The sequence below is a fragment of the Saccostrea cucullata genome, unplaced genomic scaffold, assembly GCF_032062105.1.
Source record: "Saccostrea cucullata isolate Sc308-1 unplaced genomic scaffold, CSIRO_AGI_Scuc_v1 ctg809, whole genome shotgun sequence".
In the NCBI taxonomy this organism is placed as follows: domain Eukaryota; kingdom Metazoa; phylum Mollusca; class Bivalvia; order Ostreida; family Ostreidae; genus Saccostrea; species Saccostrea cuccullata.
The window spans coordinates 97,621-125,312 of NW_026941409.1; the positions used below are offsets into that span (position 1 = coordinate 97,621).

General features: G+C 31.4%; 1 protein-coding gene and 1 long non-coding RNA gene across 2 annotated transcripts; both read left to right on the forward strand.

The window, feature by feature from the left end:
• Positions 1-8,493: 8,493 nt before the first annotated feature.
• Positions 8,494-9,720, forward strand: LOC134257783 (uncharacterized). The gene is made up of 4 exons (XR_009989997.1): positions 8,494-8,607; positions 8,753-8,872; positions 9,136-9,214; positions 9,664-9,720. It is a non-coding gene; the product is annotated as an uncharacterized LOC134257783 (long non-coding RNA).
• Positions 9,721-11,191: 1,471 nt separating this feature from the next.
• On the forward strand, positions 11,192-26,128 carry LOC134257778 (uncharacterized). Its single transcript, XM_062740371.1, has 23 exons — positions 11,192-11,239; positions 12,665-12,772; positions 16,311-16,421; positions 16,525-16,562; positions 16,644-16,741; positions 16,849-17,010; positions 17,128-17,177; positions 17,266-17,288; positions 17,850-17,965; positions 18,267-18,419; positions 18,553-18,605; positions 19,077-19,190; positions 19,308-19,351; positions 20,010-20,101; positions 20,292-20,444; positions 20,603-20,646; positions 20,847-20,878; positions 21,311-21,417; positions 21,566-21,718; positions 21,972-21,979; positions 22,473-23,753; positions 23,873-23,886; positions 25,732-26,128. Exons 1-23 carry the CDS (start codon positions 11,212-11,214, stop codon positions 25,999-26,001), a joined length of 3,252 nt encoding a protein of 1,083 aa, XP_062596355.1. The 5' UTR covers positions 11,192-11,211; the 3' UTR covers positions 26,002-26,128.
• Positions 26,129-27,692: the final 1,564 nt, after the last annotated feature.

Below are 27,692 nucleotides of genomic sequence, written 5' to 3' on the forward strand. Positions count from 1 at the left end.
AAGTCGGTGTACCGACAAGGTGTTTTCACAGTAATTAACATAACTCTACCTGACATATTACCCCAAGATCTCAATCAGGAGAGCCATAATGCCTCCAAGTCAGCTTAAGAAAATTGCGTTCAATTTTTCATATATTTTGTTTTTTCGACTAACCAACTAGATATTTCCTAACCGATTGCCAGCGTTACGATCGAGTAATCGATTAACCAGTTACAAACTGCCATCCCTATTTATTTTCTAGTTTTATTTTTCAACACATTTCAATTTATACAAAATATCAGTTATTTTTACTAGAACAGAACTGTACATATTATACCGACTTACACGAGAGAGAGAGAGAGAGAGAGAGAGTTACAAAAGAGTTGGTTCCAACTTTTTCACTGTGCGTCAATTTTTTTCTTTTTCCCCATCTTAATACGATATACATTTAATGTTTGGTAAAAATAATCCGAATGTGATATCATAGAGTGCACAGTTAGAGGTGTCTCTGTACATCAGGATATGTAAATATTTTAAGTTGTAACCACGAAACTAAGATATTTGATGCATGTATTTCATTACTTCTTCCTGCAATACCTAAAATAAATGATTTCTTTGTTATGACCTACTAGAGTTTCTCTACTGGATATGATATTGTTATCAAGGAGTAATTGTACAAGATCACATTCCAATAGTCTTTTCTTCTCTTTGACAAAAAATACACTGCCTAGAAACATCCAGACATCAGAAAAGGTATACAAGGTTTAAAGTGTTTCTAAACCATCAGGAATAAGGGAATATCAATTTCTTGTTGAGATTCTTTTTCTTATGGTAATACATCTAAAAAAAATTTCTTAATTTGTAGGGCTAAAATCTCACATATCAAAAACAATATAATAAATTATGGCGAAAAGGTTCTTCTTGTCTGCATCACCTTAGAATATCAATAATATCAGAAAAATTATCACAGGGATTAATTGTAGCTTTTATCTCAGTAAATAAAAATGGAAGGACCAATATCCATTAACATTTCCATGGTAGTTTGATAAATTATCATATGACATCCCTTCAAATGCAATAATAAATCGAGTCTTCTTTCTTCAATATTTTTTGGCATATCAAAAAGTCTATAAAACAATATAAAATAGGAGCAGAGCAAAAACGGATCTTCAAAACATCAGATGTGGGATCAGGCACCATGGAGGAGTGAGTATCCCCTGTTCACCGGTCACATTCACTTTATGCTCCTTGTCATGAAAATCGTTATACGTATATAAAGAAAAGACTAACAATTAGTACGAAAAACGTCAATCAGCAATTGACTCAATGATAAATTGTATTTGCTGACAAGGTCATTGTATCTAACTTACAAAATATGACTTGAAATGAGAGTGCTCGTTTAAGAAATGTATGAACTCTGTATGCAGGTGATAAAGGATTATTGCTGCATACGTTGGGGAGTTGAAGTTAGAAAATTTAAAGTCATCACGTTTTTCATAGAGCTATGTTGTTAGATAACCATTAACGTCTCTTTAAGTACAATTTCCAAATATGAAACAGGTGTGTCAAAATCTATGGCATCTTTTATCTCAAGTTCACCAGAATACATCGTATCAACATATATAAGAATAGAAATTACCATTACCGTAAATTCCACACCCCAAATCAAATTAATGATCAGAACTCGTAAATGTATATAGTTTATATTTTCTCAATGGTCATGTGCAAACTTACTTTGTTTAATAAATCTGATTCTTTATGACAAGTACACTGAGTGTGAATAGAAAATGATTTGCATACACAGTATTAGGTTTTTGGAGAGCATGTCTTCATACAATTGATGGGAATGGGGTTGCTTACATGTAATTAACTTCTTCATGTTCAGACTTTTTAGTTTTGCATTCATATAACATGAAACTTATTGATTAAAAAAGAGCTTAAGAAAAAGAGGAAACACTCAGAATAATCAATTCGAATTCTAAATATATTATATACATGTATATAAATGAAAAGTAACTGTCGTTCAACTTCAGTCAGATTGCACCTATACAGGTAAAATTGCAACGCATGTTAACCATATGTTTTGAGAACCATATGTTGAACATAAGTTAAACATACGTTGAACATATGAATTTTCCACAGTATGTTTAACATATGTTTAAAACCTATGTTGAACACATGTTTAAAACATATGTTGAACATACAGCCGACTCAAAACATACGTTGAACATATGTTTGTGGTAACCATATTTTTAACATATGTTTAACGTATGTTCAACATATGATTATTTCAAACATACGTTTAACATGTGTTTTGAGTTTGACACTTTTTACAAAAAAAACATCTCCAACGTCAGGAAATGTTCAACAGCTCAATTTTTCTGCCAACAAAGTTGAGAGTTACCTTACATTTTAGATAAATCACAAATTAAAATCGTAATAAACTAAGTTAAGTTATTCCCTTAATTTCTTGGTTACATTTTTTGGACTGGGTATACCTTTCATAGACACCCCCCCCCCTCCAGAGAGAAATCTGTGGCCTGCTTTAAAGTCTAATATAAATTACACAAAATTTATTTTATGTTAATTTTTAAGCAAATGTACTTCAGGTAAAAAAAAAAATAAATTCAAAAACATATCAAGATGAATTTTAATGTTTATTTACAAGAATGTAGATGATCATTTCTGTAGACGCTAGCATAAAAAAGAAGGATGTCTACTCTGTTACTCTGCACCCTCACCCCACACTGTTCAAATCTTCACAAAATATTTTACTTTTTTAAAACTAAATTTATGATCAGGTAGAAACAAAAATGTATTATAAATTTTAAAACCGTTTTCATTTGGTTAATTCCGGACCGGTTTTGGTTTATATCGGATAGAAGTGTACGTCACATTTGACGTCACTGCTGCAGCAGAAGTCTTGGGTGTTGGAAAAAGGTAAGTGCTCTCAGATATTTTTTGAAGACTTTTGGCCTAGTTCATGGTGTTAAAATCATTCCATTACGGTTAAAGAGAAACGAATAAACTTTGTGCATAGCGCAGCATTCCTATCCACAAGTACAGATCTAATCATAGGCGCTTGGGTCAAGGATACTGTATATTTTCTATATAATGTATTGTCGAGGAAATTCGAACTATACTCGTAACATTTTTTTTTTCAGTGTGCAGTGTTAATTTTTAGTTTTTTGTAAACCTTTCTGCTTCATATACACTTTAATGTCGCGGAAATTCGATCTTATGCACGCTTTAAAAATGACATATCCCATTGTATACTAAAAAGAAACAAGGCTTGCAACTTCAATTGCCCCTTTCCGTGCCCCAGACTCGATTTTTTCCTTTTAAAAGTTATATGCGCCTCTTACCAGCTGATTTATGAACCCCTGGCCCATCTCTCCAGAAAATTCTTATGTAATGATAAAAATCCTCAGGTATAAACTTTTCATCCATCTTATATTTTTAATCAATTATTTCTCTCCATTTTCGCTCGATTTTTCGTCTAATCACGGAAGTCACCGGAATTCCAACATCCGAAACCCAAAACGGACGGACAGAAAATTAATTTACAGTTCTGAAAATCGCAAGGATCAGAGTTTATGCCGATTAAAACTGTCTAAAACTTCTTATATTATCACTGGCAATATATTGTATTTTTAACCTGTATCTAATCAAAGGTATAATAGCATCCAAAGTCAGTTAAAGTGTCCCAAACAGTTTCAAAAAACGGCTGAAGATTTTCAACTCAGAAAACAAAGGAAATGTTTTGATTTTGATAGAACAATATTCGAATGATCAGAAAACACTTATGATAGCTCTTGAAAGTGGGTATTATATTCTGCACACATATGGAACAAATACAATGTAATTTTAGCAGTGAATTACGTTATTTCTTAAGGTGTTATCAAAAAAATTAAATACATTATTATTGTAGATTCAAAATGGTGTTTCAAGTAGTTGTATTTGATAGAGTTATATATAACTATCCAATTAAAAACCGCAGTGTAATTGAAAATTTACCATATATTCAAAAATATTCCATATTTACACATAGTTAATGTACGAAAAATTAATAATATGGATTTTGAGAAAATGACATCTTATTTTTTCTTAGTTTAAACTCGCCTACTCATATTAACAAAGAAGTTTGTATGTGTTTGCAGATGTATACCTTTTATATAAAGACTCTCAAGTTTTTACATTTTGGAATTCAAAGTAAACGTTTATTTTGAGACAGGAGCAAACTGTCTTCTTTGTAACGTAATTCACATTCATCCTTAAAATGAAAACTAATGATTATTATTGGTTGAACATCACCATTTTTACAAATTAGAATACAGAAAATGATTATAAATATTGCAATATCTTTGCAATAGACATCATAATTATATATATCTAGATTGTTATCATTGTAAAACATCATATTTCACACACCTTGGTATTTTTCAGATGAAATCAAAAGCTGTATATTCAGAAAGTGCAGAATTACTACGGTACATGTACCTATTACAAATGATTTAAACATTATATCCACACGATTTCTGGCGTTGCACTTAAGTTTGGTGGGATTAAGCATCAAATTATATTTCAAAATCAATCTGCATTATAAAACAAACAATGTAACGTAATTCACATACCAGATTGTAAGTGTCAATATGGAAATAAATGTTTAAAGTAAGGAGAATTTTCTTATTTAAGTGTGTTCTATTTAGTTCTTTAAACAAATTTTGGACTTTTTCTAGACCCTTTTACTATTAAAAAGATCTGTTTATTCCTGTACTGAGATGAGGCGATTTTTGGGTTAATTCTGAAGTTGGTACATAAAACTTAATTTTACACGTTAGACCTCTTTTTCCAGGTAGTTATCTCCTTCTTTGGTCTTTACCTACCACCGACATTTCTTTTGGGGCTCAGCATTAATCATTTTAGTCATTATCTAAGATTAAAACTGTAATAATGTAATGTGTGAATTACGTTACACTGTTGTGGATTACGTATACAGACCTTGCCTGATGTAAACACCGAGCGAATCAATGTTTTAGATTTATGATATCTTAGTAGAACATATATCCTTCATTTTCAAAACGAAATTCCTATAACACTATGAACGATGAAATAGTTTTATTTATTTAAAAATAAAATTTTCAGTTTTAAGATAGTTTTTAAACCGCTGCATTAGTTAAACCCGTTCCCGCCTGTAAACTTCCTTTCTTTAAGTTCCTATATGATAAGTGATGACATTGAATAAAGATTCATGGTAATTTTGCTCCTAGTTAGGATTCTTTTATAACAAAAAGAAAATTGATCATAACGTAATTCACTGTAACGCAGTTCACGAACTTCGACTTTAATTCAAATATTTAACTAATGACAACAGTTTAAGGCACTGTCTATGTGTGATTTATAATGGGCATAAGTGTGTGTATCAGTCAGGAGATTTGATGTTCGTAGCATTTAGGAATTGTGTGTAAGATCGCGTAACGTAATTCACAATTAAATGCAAAAATGGAAAATTTTCAAAATTCGTGAAATTTTTGACACAGATGTTATCATATGCCTGTAAATCATTATTTTTTTTTAATTTTGATAAGTTAATAATCAATTTTATCCATGTAACGTAACCGTTAATGCCACTTACAATTTCGTTAAAGCAGTGAGAAAATCGTAACGTAATTCACTGCATTAAATGGGACATTCAAATTACGCAGTGCAAAATTTTTTTTTGGCTATCGCAGAGAAATTATAAGTAAAAATGAGTAGTTTAACCCTTTTTTGTTATGATATACAATATTTAGCATTTTTATTGGTAATCCTAAATTATTTTTTTCAAACCTGAATAACACCACCCTTGTTTGTGACAGCCTGTTTTGATCAAATTAGGCTTAGAAATCCTTTACTTTTGAATAGTAAACGGGATCAATACATCGTAATATCTATATTTTTAAATCGATCATAACTTAACATCACATTTTAACCCCTAAACAACTGAGGATGCGGGTTTTTGTCTTCAAAAACTGTTTGTGACATCGAAAACTAGTTTTGGGGCACTTTAACTGACTTTGGATGAAACACTAGTACATGTAGACGGAAAGGGGGGGGGGGGGGTCCAAATCTAAATACACTTGTGTTTCAGATTAAACATTATGGAGATTTAAGAATAAATTAAACATTGCAGCAGGTTTATTTGTACAAAAACTGCATGTTTTCCTTTATTATTACTACAGGTGACTTGATCTGAAAGACGCAAGTAAAAGCTGTGTATATGCCTGCAGCCAGAATAAATATACACCAGTTGAATCTTTTTAAACAATTTGTTTTAAACTGCATAAAATCAAATATTTTTACCAAAAAAAAAAATAAACAAAAAATCTACTATTGAATTAGCAGTTTAAAACAAATATCAGTAACACCAAAATTCATTGATCATTTATCAAAAATACTTTATGCTCAGGGAAGGAGAGGGGGGGTGTGATTCAAGTTGGCACTTACATTGTTCCCCTAACTCGGTATATTACTTTCATCAAAACGACAGTTAATCCCCATCACCCCCTACTCTACATACTTTTTTCACATTTAGTGCCAAATGGTTATTGCATCTATTTGAGAGAGAGAGAGAGAGAGAGAGAGAGAGAGTCTACGCCCATTGAACTTCCCACATCCTTCTCCTGAAATACAGTTTAAATTTAGACAGATTTTCTTGCTTTCTTTCTTTTCTTTTATTATTTATTTATTTATTTATTTATTTATTGTTCGTTCAAGTTGTACGCATTGATTTCGATTAATAAACACTGTTGAACAATAAGACCCCCCTTCCGTCTATCAATTAAACTTTAATTTCCTTTGATTAAGGATACAGGTTAAAAATATAATATATTGTCAGTGATAATATAAGAAGTTTTAGACAGTTTTAATCGGCATAAACTCTGATCCTTGCGATTTTCAGAACTGTAAATTAATTTTCTGTCCGTCCGTTTTGGGTTTCGGATGTTGGAATTCCGGTGACTTCCGTGATTAGACGAAAAATCGAGCGAAAATGGAGAGAAATAATTGATTAAAAATATAAGATGGATGAAAAGTTTATACCTGAGGATTTTTATCATTACATAAGAGTTTTCTGGAGAGATGGGGGTTCGTAATTCAGCTGGTAAGCGGCGCATATAACTTTTAAAAGGAAAAAATCGAGTCTGGGGCACGGAAAGGGGCAATTGAAGTTGCAAGCCTTGTTTCTTTTTAGTATACAGTGGGATATGTCATTTTTAAAGCGTGCATAAAATCGAATTTCCGCGACATTAAAGTGTATATGAAGCAGAAAGGTTTACAAAAAAACTAAAAATTAACACTGCACACTAAAAAAAATGTTACGAGTATAGTTCGAATTTCCTCGACAATACATTATATAGAAAATAACAGTATCCTTGACCCAAGCGCCTATGGATCTAATGCAGTTTATAAAAGCCGAACCTGGTGATCAAATAAAAAAATTGGATTTGTTTATGATAAATGAAAAACCATACGGATCCAGCATTACCAATTTTTCATGTAAATTTGTTTTCCTTTTGTCAATAGTTATGCTTACATATTATACACGATCTCGATTTGAAAGTGAAAGTAGAACTGTAGAAACTTTGTGTAGCAGTTGAAGTAAAATGTTATGTTCAGATCGTTATCCATACGGTTCTTTCAACAATTTAATGAAAACTTTTTGTTTTTATTAGGCCTATGTACTAAGCAACTTAAAGGTACTTGGACACAGATTTGAAGTTAATATTTTCTCCATAAAATCACGAATTATATATTCTAGTAGCATTTTACAAAAAAAAAAAAATTAAAAATCTTATTTCATTTAAAAGTTATTAAAACTTCAAATTTTTTGGCGGGTTTGATTGACTCATCCTGGCACTTTCACATATTTAACTTTATTCTTAATCATTCAGAAAAGTGGCAACCTTGTTGTGTATTAATGAGAAATATTAAAACTTTAATACAGAAAAATAATTTTATTCAGAATAGAAATGTTAAAAAACAAAACACCTTCAGAAGTATCGTCATTCCGAGCTTAGTCGTGTGTGCAAATCGATCACACTCTTATTATGTCCACAGTTTTTGTAAACAAGGCACGAGCTATGTTTTTATTTATGTTTAGATTTCACCGGGTGCGTTATGAATCGTCACAGTCTGCTTACCACAACAGCACGGACTGACAATATACTGCGTGTTTGTTTTGCTTTCGAACATGTCTACTCTGAATTTTCTGAATTATAGTATCAATATTTTGCATTCATACACAACAAGATTGCCACTTTTCCTAAGTATTAAAAGTAAAATTAAAATTTGTGAAAGTGTAAGGATGTGTCAATCAAACCCGCCAAAAAAATTAAAGTTTTAATAACTTTAAAATGAAATAAGATTTTTAAGTAATGTTTGTGTGAAATGCTATTAAAATATATACTTCGTAATATTATAGAGAAAAAAAACAGAAAATATTAACTTAAAATCTGTGTCCAAGTACCTTTAAGTTCAGCGTCCCAGTGTCGTTTTTATTCAAAGAACCCATTGCCGATTTCATTGAGTGACGATTGAAGTTATTGACCCAATGCCAATTTTATTGGCGATTGCGTGATGACAAATCAGGTACATACAATAATAATCATAGTGTTTACCAGTAATGACTATTCAAGGAATGAATATTTCCTGAGAAAATTTTTTTTTTAACTTGTATCTAAATTCATGATTTAATGTCTTTTTAAAATATATCCAACTCTTTTTTTTTTTACAGAACAATGTTCCAGCACATTTTTAAAAACCTGTAAGATATGGAGAGAATTTTCTGGCCCTAAAACAACACAATATCTACATGTAAATGGGGATAAATTTTCATCTAAAGCAGACATACAAGGTACTACTTTATGTGTTCATGATTTACAAGTGTCAAAAGAACAATAAAGAAAAAAATTGTGTGTATTCAATTTTATGAAATTTAAAAAAAATACTGAAAAAACTGAATTAAAAAACTCCAACAAGTATCAGTTAATTCATTGATTATTTATACATCAATTAACATTTTATTTTTTTTTATCAACACTAGAGAAACTAGAGTCTCTGTTGTAGTTATATATGCACATAATAAACTGTGTGAATTATTATTTGATATTTTTACAGGTGTAATATACAGCCTGCCTTTTTCATAGTGAATACATTGAAGAACAAACACCATGACCCCAAACTTGCTTCAAAATAGGTAAGTAAATAGTCTGTAATCAACTTAATTTTTTTCCCCATGAAAGTTTTAGGATTATAATGTATTCAAAATGTCTGGGTTTTTTTTTGCTTGTCTGTTTGTTTGTAGTATTTATTTTTTGGTCAAGGGTTATACATTTGTATCTCAATCATTGTGAATTATGCCTATAGCATGTTTTGCAATCTGTATTTACTGTTTAAACATTCGAAATTCAATTGTCAAAATTTTGAAAAAGTTATTGCTATTGCTTAAAAGCTCACCTGAGCCTAAGACTAGAATGAGCTTTTTGGATTGAAGTCTGTCCCTTGTCTGTCGTTATTCTTGTCATCGTTAACTTTTCACAATTTCATCTGTTATATAGTTTCAAATCACATTACATATACCTTAATTATTTGCAGTGCTTTTTTTGTATATCCAAGAGCTCAATCAGCAGAATCTTTACATTGTAGGCCCCACTCTGCCTTAACATGAGAAGTTTTCAAATCGTTTGACCATTATCAAAGGGGTTGATGAAATTTCTTAAGTGGCTGTGCTCAAGGTAATTACTTTTTGTGGTAACATATTTTTATCAATAATACATGGAATTATCATGACATTGGAACTTCTTGATTATTTGATTATGTTCTTCATCATTTCAGAAGCAATGCAGTCACTGTCGGGGAAACGAAGCCAGAATTGTGTAAAAATTTGAAAAATAAATGCAGGATTAATGCTTACAATTTTGTTCTTTTAATTTCTTATTGTTTGCTTAATAAGCTCGTTGCTCGTTTTTTATGGCGAACATATGTTTTGGAACATATCTTAAACGTATGTTCAACATATGTTCAACATACTTTGCAATTTTACCTGTATAATATAAGTTAGATCTAAGAACACTATTTGGATTAAATAATTTTTTTTATTCAAGTTAACAATGAATCTTATTTTGGGAGAATTTGAAAATGAATATACTTGAAAAATATCTAATGATTCTTTTCAGTGCTGAAGTAACAATCAACGATGAGTATGTTGGGGTTTTTAAACCAATAAAAAATCAACAATCTGGGTTATGTTCTTATGATGTTGTCTATACAAATACTGCAGCTACAGGTGTAAAGCAGATTTGCTTAAAGCTTTGGTACGTACTTTTTTATCACTAAAAATTATTTAGAGTTGGGTATATTTTCTTTTTTTTTTTGAAAAATCAATATACTCCAAATTTAAGATCCTTTGACATGTAGTTCTTGATACTTGTTTATAATTATGTTTTCTTAAAATGCAACGCCTTTAATCAGTGGTTTCCGTTCAGGACTTTGAAACTTAATATAAAAGATAAAACCTGAACATGATTAGTAAAAGGAAAGAGGACTATTTTTGTCCGTCATATTAGTTTTTTTCAGTACTGTTATTCAACAGCCGCTATATATGCCTCAGCATATGCATTGTTCAGTATTGGATGTATTTTGCTTCACGAAATGTAACTTAACAGACATCTCTTTTATTGTCTTTATCGACTTTGGCGCGATATAAATAACCTTTGCCTCTGTCTCATCAGAAAAAAAAATATTTTTACAATGTACATCATGCGATGGAAATTAAAATAACTTATCCATTCAAAAGAGAAAAAAAAACAGCACTCATAAAGACGAAAAAAAAAATAGAAAAGAAAAGAAAAAAAATATGCACATACAGCACACCGCACAAGCAGTAACCAGGTAAAAGCAGTCAGATGTAGCTAATGCAAAGGGGTTATATACCCAAGTGCTGATATAGGACGTAGGAAAACTTATATGACTTATTTCTATGTACGAGTCCTGTTCTGCTTTAAACTATATAAGCATAATTTCACATAATGTCAAGAAAATATTTTTTTAGGTTTTCTACATTGCAAATCAGAACCTGTTAAACAACGAAGATTTAATCTGCCATTTTTTAGACTTGATTTAGGAGATAATTACAGACAAGGCAATATTGTTACTTTTTTAATTTTCAGTCCACAGGGAGAGTCCCGTTGTTTCATGGTTAATGTGAACGACATTCAAGATCGTAAGTGATTGAAATATATTTTGTTTCTAGAATATTGAATACCTAAGGTATGGTAATCGCTGAATCTGGTACGTATTTGATGTAAAAATCAAAACATTGTTAAAACTGTGATAGCTTGTAGTTAAAAAATTAAATTGAGTCTGCTCGACAGAGGATGTTCACCCCTCCACGGCACCAGATCCCACCTCTGATGTTTTGGAGGTCCGTGTTTACTCTGCTATTATTTTATATTGTGTTTTATGAACTTTGATACGGAATAAAGTTCGTTATCTTCATATCCTTCATTCAAAGCATTTATAGAGGTCACAAGAGGTTGCAGAAATGGCAAGTTTCGCGATTTTTCTCAATTCTGGTGGAATTTCGTCAAATGTTAGGTTTGACCTGTTGACCTGTTTTCTCAATACAAACCACGCAAACAATATGTCGACCTATCGACCTGTCAACACGTAGACTCTTTCTCTTCGACCTGTCCACCCGTCGATCTGTAAACCAAACATTCCGTCAACCCGTCGACGTACCTGTCAGCCTGTCTGTTTGTTCACAATGTTATCAAAAACCTAAACTATATATCATTTCTCCAAATATTCTTAAGCAATGCGCATTATATCTTCAGCTTTTTATCTTATGAAAATATTTACTTATCCACATAACTAGTTGAGTCAGAATTTCATACCTGTAGACAGAACATTTGCAATATTTATCAATCGAAGTTCAAGTTTTGGTTGAGTAAAGTTACCCCCAAAGACTAGGTTTGATAATTGTAGTTGTTTTAAAATGAGCGTTACTCGCTTTTTAAATAAATCCTTTTTTATTGAAAAGCAATTCTTAACCATTTTTGCCATGTATTTTGTGCAACACAATTCAAACTGTGTTAGAATTTTTAGTACAGTATTAAGTTGCTTATATCGTATTAATTTAAACATCGAATGATACATATACATTTGTATTAAACGAACATGCCAAGGTATATTTTGTTTTGTTTTTTGTTTTCGTTGTTTTTTTTTTTTTTTTGTTTTTTTTGTTCTTTTTTGTTTTGTTTTTTTTTTTTGTTTAGTTTATTTGTTCTGTTTTTAATAAAAGTTTCAAATATTTTGAGCACTGTACATATACCATTGTTTGGTGGTATGAAATCAGCTCTTTCCTCAGAAAACAAAAATATATATTGTCATGCTATGTGCATAGCGATATCGGGTCGTTTAAAAGTGGGGGTGTCATTTATTTTAACAAAAGAAATCTTTTGTTAAATTATGTTCAAAATATGTTCAAATCTCCTGACTAAAATGAGACATCAAATAGCTTCATAATTCCCGTTAAAAGTCATTATCTGTTTCAGGATAATTCTTACGACAGATTGCAATCCAAGATATAATGCTATATTTATTCATCTCAGGTAAGTATGTTCACTTGGTTTAATTTCTTTTGTAGAGTGCTCGTCACATCAGTGTTTAAATGACGGAGCATGTCAAACTCTACCTAATGGCGATCCATATTGCCATTGCACGGATAACTTTTGGGGAAAGTATTGCGAAAAAGGTACCTTTGAAAACATAACAAACTTTCTGTATTTTTAACACTAAACTTTAAGGTCAAGATCTAGTAAATGATTTTAGACTGATTTTGTGGTGCTAGATCCATTATGACGTCATAATCAATTTCAACTTTCCTTTTCCCATGCTTTACGGCTTTAGCAGAATTATGTAGAAAAAGGGGTATTTTCAAGGCATTCAATTTGAAATCATATGAAAAGTAATCCGGATACCTATATCAAATTTGACATTATTTTAAAGAAGAGGCAATAAACATACAAATAACCGTTTTCTAAAAGACTGTAGGCAATTTGGATACATTTTTTTTCAAAAATGAAAAAAAACCTCCTTTATTCATGATTTGTATTCTTAATTTTTAGGTCACCTGAGTAAACTCAGGTAAATTAAATTTAAAGTAAATTTTTTATAAAAAAAAATTGGCGCCCAATATCTTTATTAAACGTTGTATATAAAATAGCTTCTGGCTGTATAGCAAGTCGAATGAAAAATATTTTGAATACAATTATAAGTTCAGACCAGACAGGTTTTGTACCCGGAAGATACATAGGAGAAAATACTAGGTTAATTTATGATCTAATGCACTATACAGAAGAAAGAAATATCCCTAGAATGTTGTTAATGATTGATTTTGAAAAAGCATTTGACACAGTGTCATGGAATTTTATTGATAAAGCTCTAAAATTCTTTAATTTTGGTCCTTCTCTAAGAAGATGGGTTTCATTATTTCAATGTACAAATGTAATATTGTATCAGCAATCAATCAAGCAGGCCACCTATCTAAATTCTTTAAACTAGGCCGTGGTTGCCGCCAGGGTGATCCAATTTCTCCATATATATTTCTACTATGTGCGGAAATATTAGCTTTAAAAATAAAAAATAATAAAAATATTAAAGGGATTAAAATTGATGGGGAGGAATACCTAATGTCTCAATATGCAGATGACACACTAGTTATACTAGATGGAACAGAAAAATCTCTAAGAAATTGCATTGAAGAAATAGATAAATTTTATAAACTATCAAGTCTTAAAATTAATCTCTCTAAAACACAAATAGTCTGAAAAGGAAGCAAAAAATATTCAAATGAAAAACTACTTAATGAAATGAACTTTCAATGGACAACACAATTTAAAGTACTAGGTATTTATTTTGATGTTGACTTAACTAGAGTTCCAAAACTCAACTATGACAAAAAATTGGTCAAAATTATGAATATAATACTACAGTGGAGTAAAAGACGTACTACCCCTTTGGGTAGGATTTCACTGATAAAATCACTATTAATAGCACAGTTAAACCATCTTTTTATTGCTTTACCTTCACCTTCTGAAAATTTTGTTAAAAATCTAAATAGTGTTCTATTTAATTTTCTTTGGAGATCAAAAGTGGACAAGATAAAAAGAAAACAACTTACTCAAGATTACAAGAGTGGAGGATTGAATATGATTGACTTAAATAACTACATTAAGAGTTTAAAATCATCTTGGATTAAAAAACTACTCAATGGCCAGGATTCTAAATGGAGATCACTTGTTCAAAAAGTTTTTAATATCAAAAAGCTATTTAATACTGGTTCAAATTATATTGAAATAATATTACAAAGTATAACTAATGATTTTTGGAAAGATACTCTAATTGCTTTCAAAAATATAGAAGACAAAATGAAAATAGAGTCCTGGGAAGATTTTATCTCTCAACCATTATGGTACAATAAAAAACTTAAAATTGACAATAAGCCAATTTTTTACTCCAAATGGTTTATGAAAGATGTAATTTTTATCTCAGATTTGTAAGACGAAACAGGATCTTTTTTAGAATTAGAGGATCTAAAAGCAAAATTTAATATAGAAACCAACTTTTTGACATATGCAAGTTTACAGAAAGCAGTTAAAGAAGCGATGGCTGTTGAAAAAGTAAACAAAGAAAGATTAAACCAAGGGCCCATTCTACCTTTTTATTTAAAATTATTCTGTCTATGTAGAAAAGGAACAAAAGCTATGTATAAAATTTTGAATACAGAACACATAGTACCTTTTTCAAAAGTAAAATGGAGTAAACATTTTGAAATTCGAGATTCCCTATGGGAAATGATATATAATACTCCTTTTCAATGTACAAAAAGTTCTAAATTACAGTGGCTACAATTCAGAATAAATCAGCATATCTTGGTTACAAATAAAACGTTATATAAAATAGGTTTGAAGGATACTAAACTATGTAGCTTTTTTGAGACATGTGAGGAAACAATTTTTCATATTATGTGGGAATGCCAGAAGGTGCAGGAGCTTTTACATAGTTTTACAATTCTCTGTGAAGCCCATAATATAGAGTTTCCAAAAGATAGTTGTAATTTCATATTTGGAAATCCAAAACCCAACAATAGTGAATTAAATACAATGTTTTTGTGTATTAAATCATTTATATATAGAAATAAGTGTCGAAATGAGGTTTTGAGATTACAAGCATTACGTGGAGATATTAAAACATTACTATCTACGATGAAATATAGTGCAACAAAGAATAATCAAATTAATGAATTTAACACTAAATGGAAAGACTGGCTTTCACTCATGTAAGACCCTGAAACCAGACACCTAAAGACCTTTTGCAATACTTGGACATACATATGCCACTAATTTATTCTTATGAACATGCTCTTCTCTCACCATTTCTCAACCCCCTCTTTCTTTCTCTCTTCCTTTCTTTCTCTTTCCCCTATTCATTTGTCACTATTATATTTTTTTGTATTTGTTTATCATATGTATTAATGATGTATTGATGTAAACAAGATATTGTAAATACGATGATGTGACAATTGATATTAATAAAAAAAAATAATGAATAAATAAAAAAAAATAAAAAAAAATATATATATATTTCTGAAAAGCAAGGATGCCTTTTCAAAAATTGTGCAGTGTGTGGATCTAGGCCTAAAGGTCAGGGGTTCATGTGTGGTAAGGGCACTACTAAATATTGCTGAATATTACTGATTAGTTGAAATACATTTTTGTTCCCGTACCCTGCCTATGGGTATTAAGTAACCAAGCTAAGCAACTGCTAAGTGTATTTTTATGAGGATCAACGGTGCCTCTTTCAAAATAGTGAATGCCATAGCATGTGGCTTAAAACATGAATTAAATTCAATAACTGGAAAGTTGTTGCATAATGCTCAGGTGACCTATAAGGCCCATGGGCCTCTTGTTCATTAAATATGGTTTTTCATCTTGTTTACCTAAAAATTATGACCCGAAACACCTAATTCGGCCAAGCTTAAGTTATAAAGTATCATTAAAGGAATTTATTTCTCAAATTTAATAAATCTGTGAGCATCTTTCATTTTCTAGATCTTGGCCTTAACTGGTAAAACATTAAATACTTTGCAATGGAAAAACAGTTTTGTAAACGATGATCTTAAATTACGCAAAGATCTTGCCGAAACATTTTTCATTATTCATGAATCTGAATTCTAGAGAACAGTATAAAGGAAGTGAAGTACATTAAACGCATTGTTTTATGTTTTTCAGGATTTTGTGACAATCATTCCTTTTGTCAAAACAATGGTGTGTGTTATAAGAATCAGAACGAAGTCAAATGTCTCTGTCCTTTAGGGTATTCAGGAACATCTTGCTCCACTGGTAAAACAAAATCAGTTTAACATTCACATGTTGCAAGATACTGCATTATGTTATGAGTTTTTGCAAAATCTGCCACAAAACGTAACACATTCCTCTTTTATAGAAGCCAACAAAAACTTCACGAGTCATCAAAACAATGGGGTCAGTACGATTTTGTGTAAACAAAGTTGTTTTTTTTTTTTGTTTTGTTGTACAAAGATTAATTTAAGAAACTTTTTATAGGGTCATTTTACGGAGACCGCACTACCAGAGACTGTAACTTGTTATTTAGACACACCATGTTTGATACCTGTTAGTGTTACGAGCAATAAGAATCACATGTAAGATATGTTCAAACCTATGGATGAGTACGTTTCATTCTCATTTTCACTCAAAACAGTCAAGAAACTATCACTGTCTCTTTCAAAGTTCAAAATTATATTCATAGGCCAAACTTAGAACAAGGATCAATTGACAGAACACTAAGGCTTTCGGAATTAAGTTTGGAAAATATCGCGTCGGCAGCTGGAATTGTCAGGGGTAAAATGGTTGTCGTTGGAGAGCAATTAGGACTGAAAAGATTGTGCCTTGATTCTTTTGGGACACCAAAGTAATGTTTGATATAAACAAACTTTTTACCAGATCAGATTTGTATTTTTATATACTGAATCCAATAACCTTAATCGTACTGCAGAAAAACCTTTACATTTTTTACGCTGAATTGCAGAAATGGTAGAACAGAAGATGAAATATGCTTTAATGTAAATGTTATTACTGGTACGTTTGTGAAAGCTTAAACTAGTCTTTGATTTACTTCAACATATTGCATTTGCAGCTGTTTTAATTGAGTTTTGTTTGTTTTCAGGAAATCATTTGAGAACGAATGAGGTAAAAATTAACAGCGCTGTTTTCTTGATAAATTATTTTTACGATACTTATGAAATTTAGTCAAATCTTGAGTTAAAAATATAAGAAAAAACCATTCATATCATGAACTGTATTCGATTATTACAAAACGAAATATAGATTTGCTGTTCAAAAATGTAGTAGAACAATTTCCAGGTAAGTTTGGACTTTCAGTAAGGCGTGGCATTCTCGGTGCTACGTAGTTAGTGTCTGTCAAATGGCGAAAAGATGATCACCGGCTAAGAAATTAATAACATCGGGAACTTTAAATTGTTGATGACAACGAGGAGACGACTGAAGCTCCACCTCTTTGTCGTACCAGACAATGTTTTTCGTTATTCATTTGCATATGCCCGAATGCCTATTCCATATGTTTATTTCAATAATGAAGGAAAGCTGTGTGAATTTCAGAAGCTAATTACGTAACCTCGAGAATGCCACGCCTTACTGAAAGTCCAAGCTAAACTGGAAATGCTTCAAAGAATGACTCAAACATTTTCTAAAGCCAAAATATCAACTATTAATTGTTTTCCTTTTTATCAGTTCAGTCCTCATTTTGTGTCCCCTACTTTTCCGGATAAAACTATACTCCAATGTAAGATCCACGAACAGTGTCATCTCAGTCTGTGGGCAAAGAACAAGCTTTTGGAGGAGAACTGGTACACATTTGCCTTTATTTATTTATTTATATTCTGACAGTCTCTTATAACTTTATAACTTTATTCCTATCGATGACATCAGATAGCCATTGGATAACTTGATGTCTGTTCTTTAATATTATTTATGAAATAAGCATTTTTAAATATTCTTCTAAAGCCTTTGATTTATTTCGTTATATTTTGACAGCAAGCATCTCTAATGCTTGTATCAAGTCTAGAATTTGTATAAATTCATATTTTAATTATTTGCTGGCTGATATCAAGTATCATTGAAAAACAATTATTCAATATCGTTTGATAGCCCACTTCTGAAGACAGACAAGAAGATAGAGAATGGAATATACATTTTCCCTCAAGCTAGTGGCACCCTCTCACCCTGTGTGTTTGATGTCGTCATCACGGTCAACAACATCACCGATCTCGATCTGTGTTTTACACTCTATGACAATAATGAGTAAGTCTGCAGATATCAAAAAGAAATGGTCCTTCCCATTTTTTGATAAGTCACATTTTAACATCACGATCTTTATATATGCATTGTCAAACATTTGTATCTTTATTTTACTTTAAGAAATTCATCATTTCAGGGAAAATGTTGATATTCGTTGCTATACAATTCAGATCCTACCAAATATAACAGGTAATTTTATGGTCAACATTCAAAAGTAAAGATAACATTTTGGGCATCATGCCAAAAAATGACATTTCAAATCACTAAAAAAGTAATTTTTGAATTTCCATGACTTTGCTCTAAAATTAAATATGACCCAAGTCTAAGCATTTTTTATTAAACAAGAAATATTTCTCATAATCACAGGGTAAGTTCTCAGTATTTTAACTCGGAAATATTTGTTCCTTTTGCCCATGCCTACTTTACTGCAATACTTATGTAAAGTTTACAAAGTTAATATTAAAACTGCTTTTTTCTTCTTGCATTTACAAAACTATTTTATTTTTTATGACGAGTGATTTTTGCATACTTTTATTTATATAAAAATATCCTCAATATATTTAAATACATACAGCAAAAAAGTAAATAAATTAAAACACAAAATTGTTGATAGTAAGAAAGTAAATGCACCACTGGAATCTCTTCTATTCCTTGTTACAGTGAAGGGGGCTTGCGTTGGTGTTTCCTGTCATAATGACGGATTCTGTGATGGACAACACAGTCCTGCAACATGCAAATGTCGCTCAGGGTTTTCAGGAGAAAGTTGTTTAAAAGGTTTTGTTTACAAATGCCAAATTTAACTTTTAAGCTTAAATTTTTGCTTAGTCTTAGAGGTAAAGCTCTTTTTCTGTTTAAGAAAATCCTGTTCTGTTTTATATTATCTATTTGCAGATTTTGGAAGAGTTCAAGGACAAAATAATTACACCTATGGAGCAGTAAGCTAATAACTTGATTTATTTACGTTATCAGTTTGTCAATTATTTTCCTTGTACTTTAACTCCCCCGAGACAACAGATAGAACCTCTGAAATTCAATGAGCTTTGAGATTGCCTTTTTAGGATGTTTACTGTTGAAAGAGCCTTAATTAGAGCTTGATAAATGTTATCTTCATATTCAATTGAAAGGACGGCATCTGGAAAAAGAATTGATAAATTTTTCTAATTAATAAAAGTGAAATCTTCAAAAACTTAGCCTATGCAATTAACGTGCTTTAGTTAAATTTTTTCTAAATATAATAACAGAGGGATGGTAAATGTCAAACTTATAGTTTAAAAGGGAAAAACTGAAATCAAGAAGACTGTTTAACATTTTTATTTATGAATAATATAAAATACTCAATCAAACACCATTCAACTATATAATATATATGATCTTTTACATGTATATGACAATAATGATTTTTAGTAAAAAGAAAATGATCGACTGTCAAAATCTTTTTTTTTTGATAGCAAAAATTTAAAACAATTCAAAGTAAAATTCACTTTTATGGACTTGCAAAAAATATCTTATACTGCAATGTGGCTAAATAGAATACATAGAATACCAGACTCACTCGTGAAATAAAGCAATAAACTTTACAATTTCCAATTTCAGCCATTATTTGGAGATGTTGCATTGCCAAAATTAATAAAATGTCCGCTGTCAAAAGACTGTTCCATACCTTTCACTGTGTCCAATGCTAACAAGTAAGTTTATAGCAGCGCCTATATGTATAGCGCCACGTAATAACCTAATCATTTTAACAAATTGACATTATTTGAAATCATGCACTTTACTTGATGTTTAACTACCATACAGATTGTATTGTTCATTAAAATTTTTCTGATTGCAGCTTAATTTTACTTACGGTTTTAACAAGGACATGTTTATTTTTAGATTTAATGTGACCTGGAATGGAACAAGTCTTGAAACAAAGAAATTGGAGTATTCTGGTACAATAAAGTCACGTGACTTTACAGGGGAGGCTGTGGTCGTCCACAAAGCGCTAGGAATAGATCCCTTCTGTTTATCTCTGACGTCAGAAAATGGGTATGTTTACAGCTCACTTTTATGATGTATAAAATCACTTGTTATTCCAAAACTTATCCGTCTTCCTTTATACTATCATAAATCAACATTGAAAACATCAGCAATTTCATCATTTTTCTGATTTTATAAAGAAATAATTCTTCAAATATAATTTTCAGGGATGTTTATGATAGTGTTTGCTGCAACATATTGACAGAATCAGGTAATTTGACTTCTTTTACCAAATGAAAAATTGACATGTCTGCATGATATCCCTTTATAAATAATTTGAAAATATATTACAAAGAATTTTTTAATCCAACATTTGATTTATGGTTCTGCCTGTGTTGTTAAAGCACATAGTCAAATTTGCAAGGTGTTTCTGAAATCAATAAAAAAAAAATAAAATCTTCTCTATTGCAGGACCTGATTCTAATCAACTCGAAAATGACCAGGTTTGAAAACAGGAAATTTGCATAAATGACTTATTTATAAAATATGAATTATTCATTCAGTATTTTTCTATAAAGACCCCTAAAATATCATTTTTACACTCACAGATTTTTTTCGTATTTTTTTTTTTCTAAAATACGTTTCCACCCAGTCTGTCCGTCCAACAGCCTAATCATTTAATATAAAAAAAGTTAATGAAATAAAGATACTTATTTTATCATAAGTTTTTTTTAAAATTAATTTAAAGAGTATTTTTCTCGGAGTGTTATTTCATGTATATTTATGACTTTAAAGCAGACTGAGTTAATTAGAGAACTCGATAGATATCTTCATTGTATTTTTTAAATATCTTTATAAATAATTTCATTTTTGTAATGTATAAGTTGGTCAGTTGGTAATTTTATATTTTACTACTTATTGTGGCTTGTTTTCAGCCTCACTTTATCAATCCTTCCCCAACAAATGGTTCGGAATTTACTTGCACTCCAGGAAAACCATGCCATGTTACTCTCTCACTGAGCAAAGGAAACGATATAAAATGGTGACCAAATGTTATCTTTTATATGATTAAAAGTTATCATTTGTCAAATTCCAACATTTTTAAAATTCATATGACATTTGAGTTCAAATTTATCAACTTTGAGAGAGAAGGCTTATATACAGTTTTGGATTTTATTTGTCCTTCACAGTCCAGAAATTAGGGACAGATCTGATGACGATACATCGGTCCATATATTTACCTCTCCGTCCACTACAGAGTGTCATAATGACGTATGGATCGGATCCTCAGACAAAGACAATGGAAAAAAGAAAGAATATTGCTTTCAAACAATGGTTTCTGGGTAACTCATTGAATAAAATCTTGACTACCTAATTAAAATAACACTAAATGAAAAGAGCAAAGATAACAAACAGTAATTGAAGAATTTTACAACAAGATTTCTCAAACGTTTCTTAAAAATTGTAACATATTTTACCATTTGCACTCACTATATTCTAAAAGATTGAAAATTAATTTTGATATGGTAAGTAAAAATTATAAAAATTTTGCAAAAAAAAACCAAAACATTAAAATAAAAGGTATTCTTATTTTAGTGTACCTGGTGAGATACGGTGTTTTCAAGTACACTTTGAACCACATGGTAAGATTAACTTCCGTACTTGATTATATTTGTAACCAGTGTTTGCTTTGTTTTTCCTCTTCTGAACCTTATCGTATATTAAAGACACTATGAATTATTCCAAGTCATATAACGTTAAATTGCTATTTTACTTTTTCATCGTTGAATTTTTGAAAATTATTTTATAAAGTTTAAATATTGACAGTTCTGCCACCACCACCTCCTACCACCACCACCACCACCACAACAACAACAACTACAACAACAACGACGACGACGACGACAGAACCTCCGACAACTACAATAAAGACAACTCCAGAAACAACGACAACAAAATTAACTACAACTGCCTCAACAACACCCATAACTACAAAACAAAGGACTGAGACTATAACATCTTCACTAACTGGAAAGTCTTCTGATTCTTCTGCAACAATTTCAAATACAGATGTAACAACAAATCTGTCTTATACAGGTTCAACAACAAATCTGTCTTATACAGGTTCAACAACAAATCCGTCAAATACAGGTACAACATCAAGTCCGTCAGCAAATCCTTTTAGTGCCGGAACAACAACAAATTCGTCTAATGCAGGCACAACAACAAATCCGTCTAATGCAGGCACAACAACAAATCCATCAAATACAGGTACAACATCAAGTCCGTCAGCAAATCCTTTTAGTGCAGGAACAACAACAAATCTGTCTTATGCAGGTACACCATCAAATCCATCTAATGCAGGTACACGTCCATCAAATTCGATACTAAATCCATCTAATGCAGGTACAACAACAAATCCATCTAATGCAGGTACACCATCAAATCCATCTAATGCAGGTACAACAACAAATCCGTCTAATGCAGGTACACCATCAAATCCATCTAATGCAGGTACAACAACAAATCCATCTAATGCAGGTACAACAACAAATCCGTCTAATGCACGTACAACAACAAATCCGTTTAATGCAGGCACACCATCAAATCCATCTAATGCAGGCACACCATCAAATCCATCTAATGCAGGTACACCATCAAATCCATCTAATGCAGGTACATCATCAAATCCGTCCAATCCAAGTACATCATCAAATCCGTTTAATGCAGGTACAACATCAAATCAGTCTAATGCAGGTACAACAACAAATCCGTCTAATGCAGGTACATCATCAAATCCGTCTAACGCAGGTTCACCAACAAATCCGTCTAATGCAGGCACACCATCAAATCCATCTAATCCAGGCACATCATCAAGTCCGTCTAATGCAGGTACAACAACAAATCCGTCTAATGCAGGTACACCATCAAATCCATCTAATGCAGGTACAACATCAAAATTGTCTGGTGCAGGTACAACAACAAATCCGTCTAATGCAGGTACAACATCAAGTCCGTCTAATGCAGGTACAACATCAAATCCGTCTAATGCAGGTACAACAACAAATCCGTCTAATGCAGGTACAACATCAAATCCATCTAATGCAGGTACAACAACAAATCCGTCTAATGCAGGTACATCATCAAATCTATCTATTGCAGGTACAACATCAAAATTGTCTAGTGCAAGTACAACAACAAATCCGTCTAAAGCAGGTACACCATCAAATCCGTCTAATGCAGGTACACCATCAAATCCGTCAGCAAATCCGTCTAACGCAGGTACAACAACTGTTGAAATATCCAATTCATTAGCAACAGCGGGAAGAACAAAGGCTCAAGGACCTATTACAAATAGTCATTGCAAAGTGATGAAAGGTAAGGTATTTAGAATTCTGTTTGAAAATAATGCATTTTTATCTGAATTTCAATCAATCTAAGCATTATAGATCTATTCTTGTAAATGTTGGTACCAATTTTTCCTCCTCTTTTTTCAGCCAAAGAAAAAGCGGTATGTCATTTTTAATTTAGTAAATATCACAAAACTCTTCATTTCGATTCTCTGTACTTTTCTATTCAATTTTTAACAGAAAGACTTTAAACCACAAACCATCAACCACAAATTTATAAATTTAACTTCCTTTTATGTGCCAACCTTAACTTCTCATGATCAATTTCAAGTAGGGATATTAAATTTTTTTTTTCCTCAGTCAAACATTCGATTGCATTATTCGAATGATAGTCGACTATTTGGATCATTTTTTAAAAAAAATCTCAATAGCTTTTTTAAAACAAAAACCCTTTTCGTAAATTTATGTAAAAAGTAACATCAAATGCTTATACTGTGTGATAGTCGAATAGTCGACCAAAAGATATCCAAAAAAAAATTTTCTTCAAAAAGTTATTGTTGTATTTCAGTGCACAAATCTTCTTCATATCTTCAAGAATTTTTTATTAATGTTATTAGCAGAAGAATATTCTATTCGCAAGTCTCTTCATTATAGAATGATCACTTTTTTCTCAGACAACGCTCTCAATTCAATCTCTCAGATTGTTATGAATAAGAATACAACACAAAGCTTAGGAACCTTCTATATTTTTACTGCAATCAACAACTTTAACAGCTTTTTAGCTTTAAGTAATCTGGGCGAGAAAGTTAGGTACACTGTTCTATTCAAAGTTAAGACCTGTCAACTGCTTACTCCTCCAAGACAACTGTTCCCATCTCTGGGATATTCCAGGCTTCAGTGTGTTATTCTTCACATAATTGTAGCGTTATAGATTGTTTAAAGAGGCTGGGGTGTGGCAGCCATTTTTTGACTATTTCGATCTCCTTTAAAGAAGAGCTCCATAAAAAGATAAACAAAAATAATCAAATTTTAAAACTAAAATGTATGATTTTTTTCTCTGCTAAATGACAGCTTAAGATACTGTTTCCAAAAAAAATAAGTTAAACATGTTAAATCTGTTGGTTAATTTGTGGTTAATTTGTTGACCCCCCAGCCTCCTTAAATCGATACCTCCTCGTTATCTTCACTTTTTACATACTCTTAACAGATTTTCTAGCGTATGAAAACTTCACCTTCGCGGTAGCTAAATCGGTATATATCACTTGCTCCCTGGTCCTGATTTCGAATCTTTGCCACAGCCGAGTCGATATAAAAACAGCTGTAGCTTTGCCAATTGCTAAAAACTTTTAAGTTAAAGGTGAGGGTCTTTTCGGGTGATAACTGTAAACCCAAGGCCACGTGTCACGACAGGCGTTGGCAAAATAGATAACATTCACTGCTCGAGTTTGAATTAGTAGTCTTTCACCTGTTTATGGTTATGTCTCTGTATGGGCGAGAAATTCCCGATCAGGACGTAAATTACATTCAATTAATAGATCAATAACTTCAAGTTTTACACAAAATAATGAAAAGATATATAAAATACATGGTTACTATCTTGAAATATAAGCGATATTTGGGCGAGGGTAAGAAAACGTGATAGAGGGCGAGGCTTGCCCAGCCCTCCTACATTTTCGACCCGAGCCCAGATATCGCTTATATTTCAAGACAGTTATCATGTATTTTGTTTATCCTGCTACATATTTTTTACATTTGAACGTCCAAAACTAGCTATTTTCGACAGATTTAGGCACATCTCTGCAGTTAAAACTATGACGCCATTGCGTAAGCATTGCAATATACATGACGTCACAATCTTTTAGAACGTCGGAATATTTATTAGGGCAGTGACAGGGTAAAGCTTTGGTTTATTAGGTTACCTTTATTAAGTCAATGCAAGGGATAGTTGCAGGATAAAAGAATAAAAACGTACTTTGAATTAACAAGAACATGCATTTTTACATCAGAAACATGGGCGAGTTGAGTGTTTTTGTCAACATCCGTCTGGAAAAGTGACAAAGGTCATCACATTAAACCCCCGGGCATCAAAGGAGAAGTTATTACTGGCTGCAGGGCTTGGATCGGGGGCCATGATATCGACCCTGGGATTAACCGCCTTATTGTACGTCCTCACTAAGAGGTGTTCCAGTACCCACAAACCAAAACCAAACGAACGAAGGCTGAACCAAGCAAAGAGAAAAATCCCCGCCAATAGCTGGAGAAACAAAAAGGAATGAAAACATTTATCAGTGTATTTGATTTATGAACCTACTGACTACAGGAATCTTCGTTGAAAAAAAAAATAATGTGAAATTATTATAATTAATCTCTGTTCGAAACATTAAATGAACTAATTACTTTATGCAACTAGTAAGATTTTTTAATCGATAATAAAACACTAATTCTTGGAAAATTATCTCATTGTTGGAAATGCTTGTTTGTGATTAAATAAATATGATTTAAAGATTCAAGTTTCAGAAAAATGTTAATATGTATTTTATGTACATTAATTAAGAGTAAAACGAAGGATATGAAGATAACGATCAGGGAGTAAATTTACATTTTTCATTGAGTTCCATTTTTATTAAAAAGTCACATTTCAATGATATCTAAAGACTGAATTTAATTCATTTATTTGAAAAATCGTAAGTTTTTAATAAGCTGTTGATTTTGGTAAAATCTTGTGGTTGTACATTGTCCAGAATTCTTTGGAATTTTTTAATATCAAAATCTGAATCACACCACTTCTTGAATATATAGTTGCACAATACTCTTGCAGTTTTTTTCTTTACTACTGCCAATATCTTACTGAGAAGTAAAGAAAGAGGCTTGGTAGAAAATTTGCTGGAACTTCCAATGTATCTTTGTTTGTAGCGATTCTTATAACGTTTCGGAATCCAATATAAATATGAGTATATGATAGCTCAGATTTATTTTGATTTCTTGGGATATTTTTAAAAAAAATTCAAAAGTGACGTCATGGATCTGTCAACATTTTCTTTTTCATATATGGCCCATCATCTGGTGTAATCTTTAACAGAATCCATAATATTTATATTCCAACGCCAGTTGAAGGACCAGGGTTCCCTATATTTAGGACCTTTTAAAATAGTGATCTACGGGGCTCATTATTAACTATATTTACGTCACCTGTAATAATGTGTCCAGCAGGACTATAGTTATATGAACTAAAACATGACCAAGATGGAGGACCTTCAAAACATTTTAGGTGGGATCAGGTGCCATGAAGGAGTGAGCATCCCCTGCCGACCGGTCACATCCACCATGTTCTCCTTGTCATGATCATGAAATTACGGAAATATCCGTCTTCAATTCAAGGTATAAATAATGGACTAACAATTAGTATGAAAAACGTCAGTCAGCATTTGACTCATTGAAAAATTGTATTTGCTGACAAGATCATTGTATCGACCAAAGATCTAAAAGATGACTTCAAACGAGACTTTTGATACTTTTGTTTCATTAGCTTGTTTGTCAATAATTTACCTCGTTTAGAAATTGTTAATACGTATAGCATGCTCTTGCGTATGGAATTAATTGAGATAATTAAATAAACTTCGTGTGCATGAAGATATATGACTGCATAATAAGGGAAGTTGATGATAGAAAAGTTAAAGTCATCACGTTTTTAATAGAACTTGGTTGTTATATTACCTTTCTCAAGTAAAATATCCAAGTATAAAAAAAGATGTGTCAGACTTTGTGGTATATATATTATCTCAAGCTCATCAGGATATATCGTATTAACATAGGAATGATAATTACCATTGATAATTGACAATTAATACGTCGTCGATATATCTAAATATCGAGCTGAAGGCAACAGCAAGTGTTTTCTTTCTTTTATGCATAAAATTTTGCACACATTCTGCTTCATATGAATAGAAAAATAGGTCTGCTACATGTA

What these genes read in the sequence shown, in the direction of transcription:
- LOC134257778 (XM_062740371.1), top strand. Translation starts at nt 11,212, where the DNA reads ATGGTTAATGTGAACGACATTCAAGATC. An exon ending in CAACATATTGACAGAATCAG is followed by an intron (nt 20,647 to 20,846) that starts GTAATTTGACTT and finishes TCTCTATTGCAG; the next exon opens with GACCTGATTCTAATCAACTC. An exon ending in ATCAACTCGAAAATGACCAG is followed by an intron (nt 20,879 to 21,310) that starts GTTTGAAAACAG and finishes GCTTGTTTTCAG; the next exon opens with CCTCACTTTATCAATCCTTC.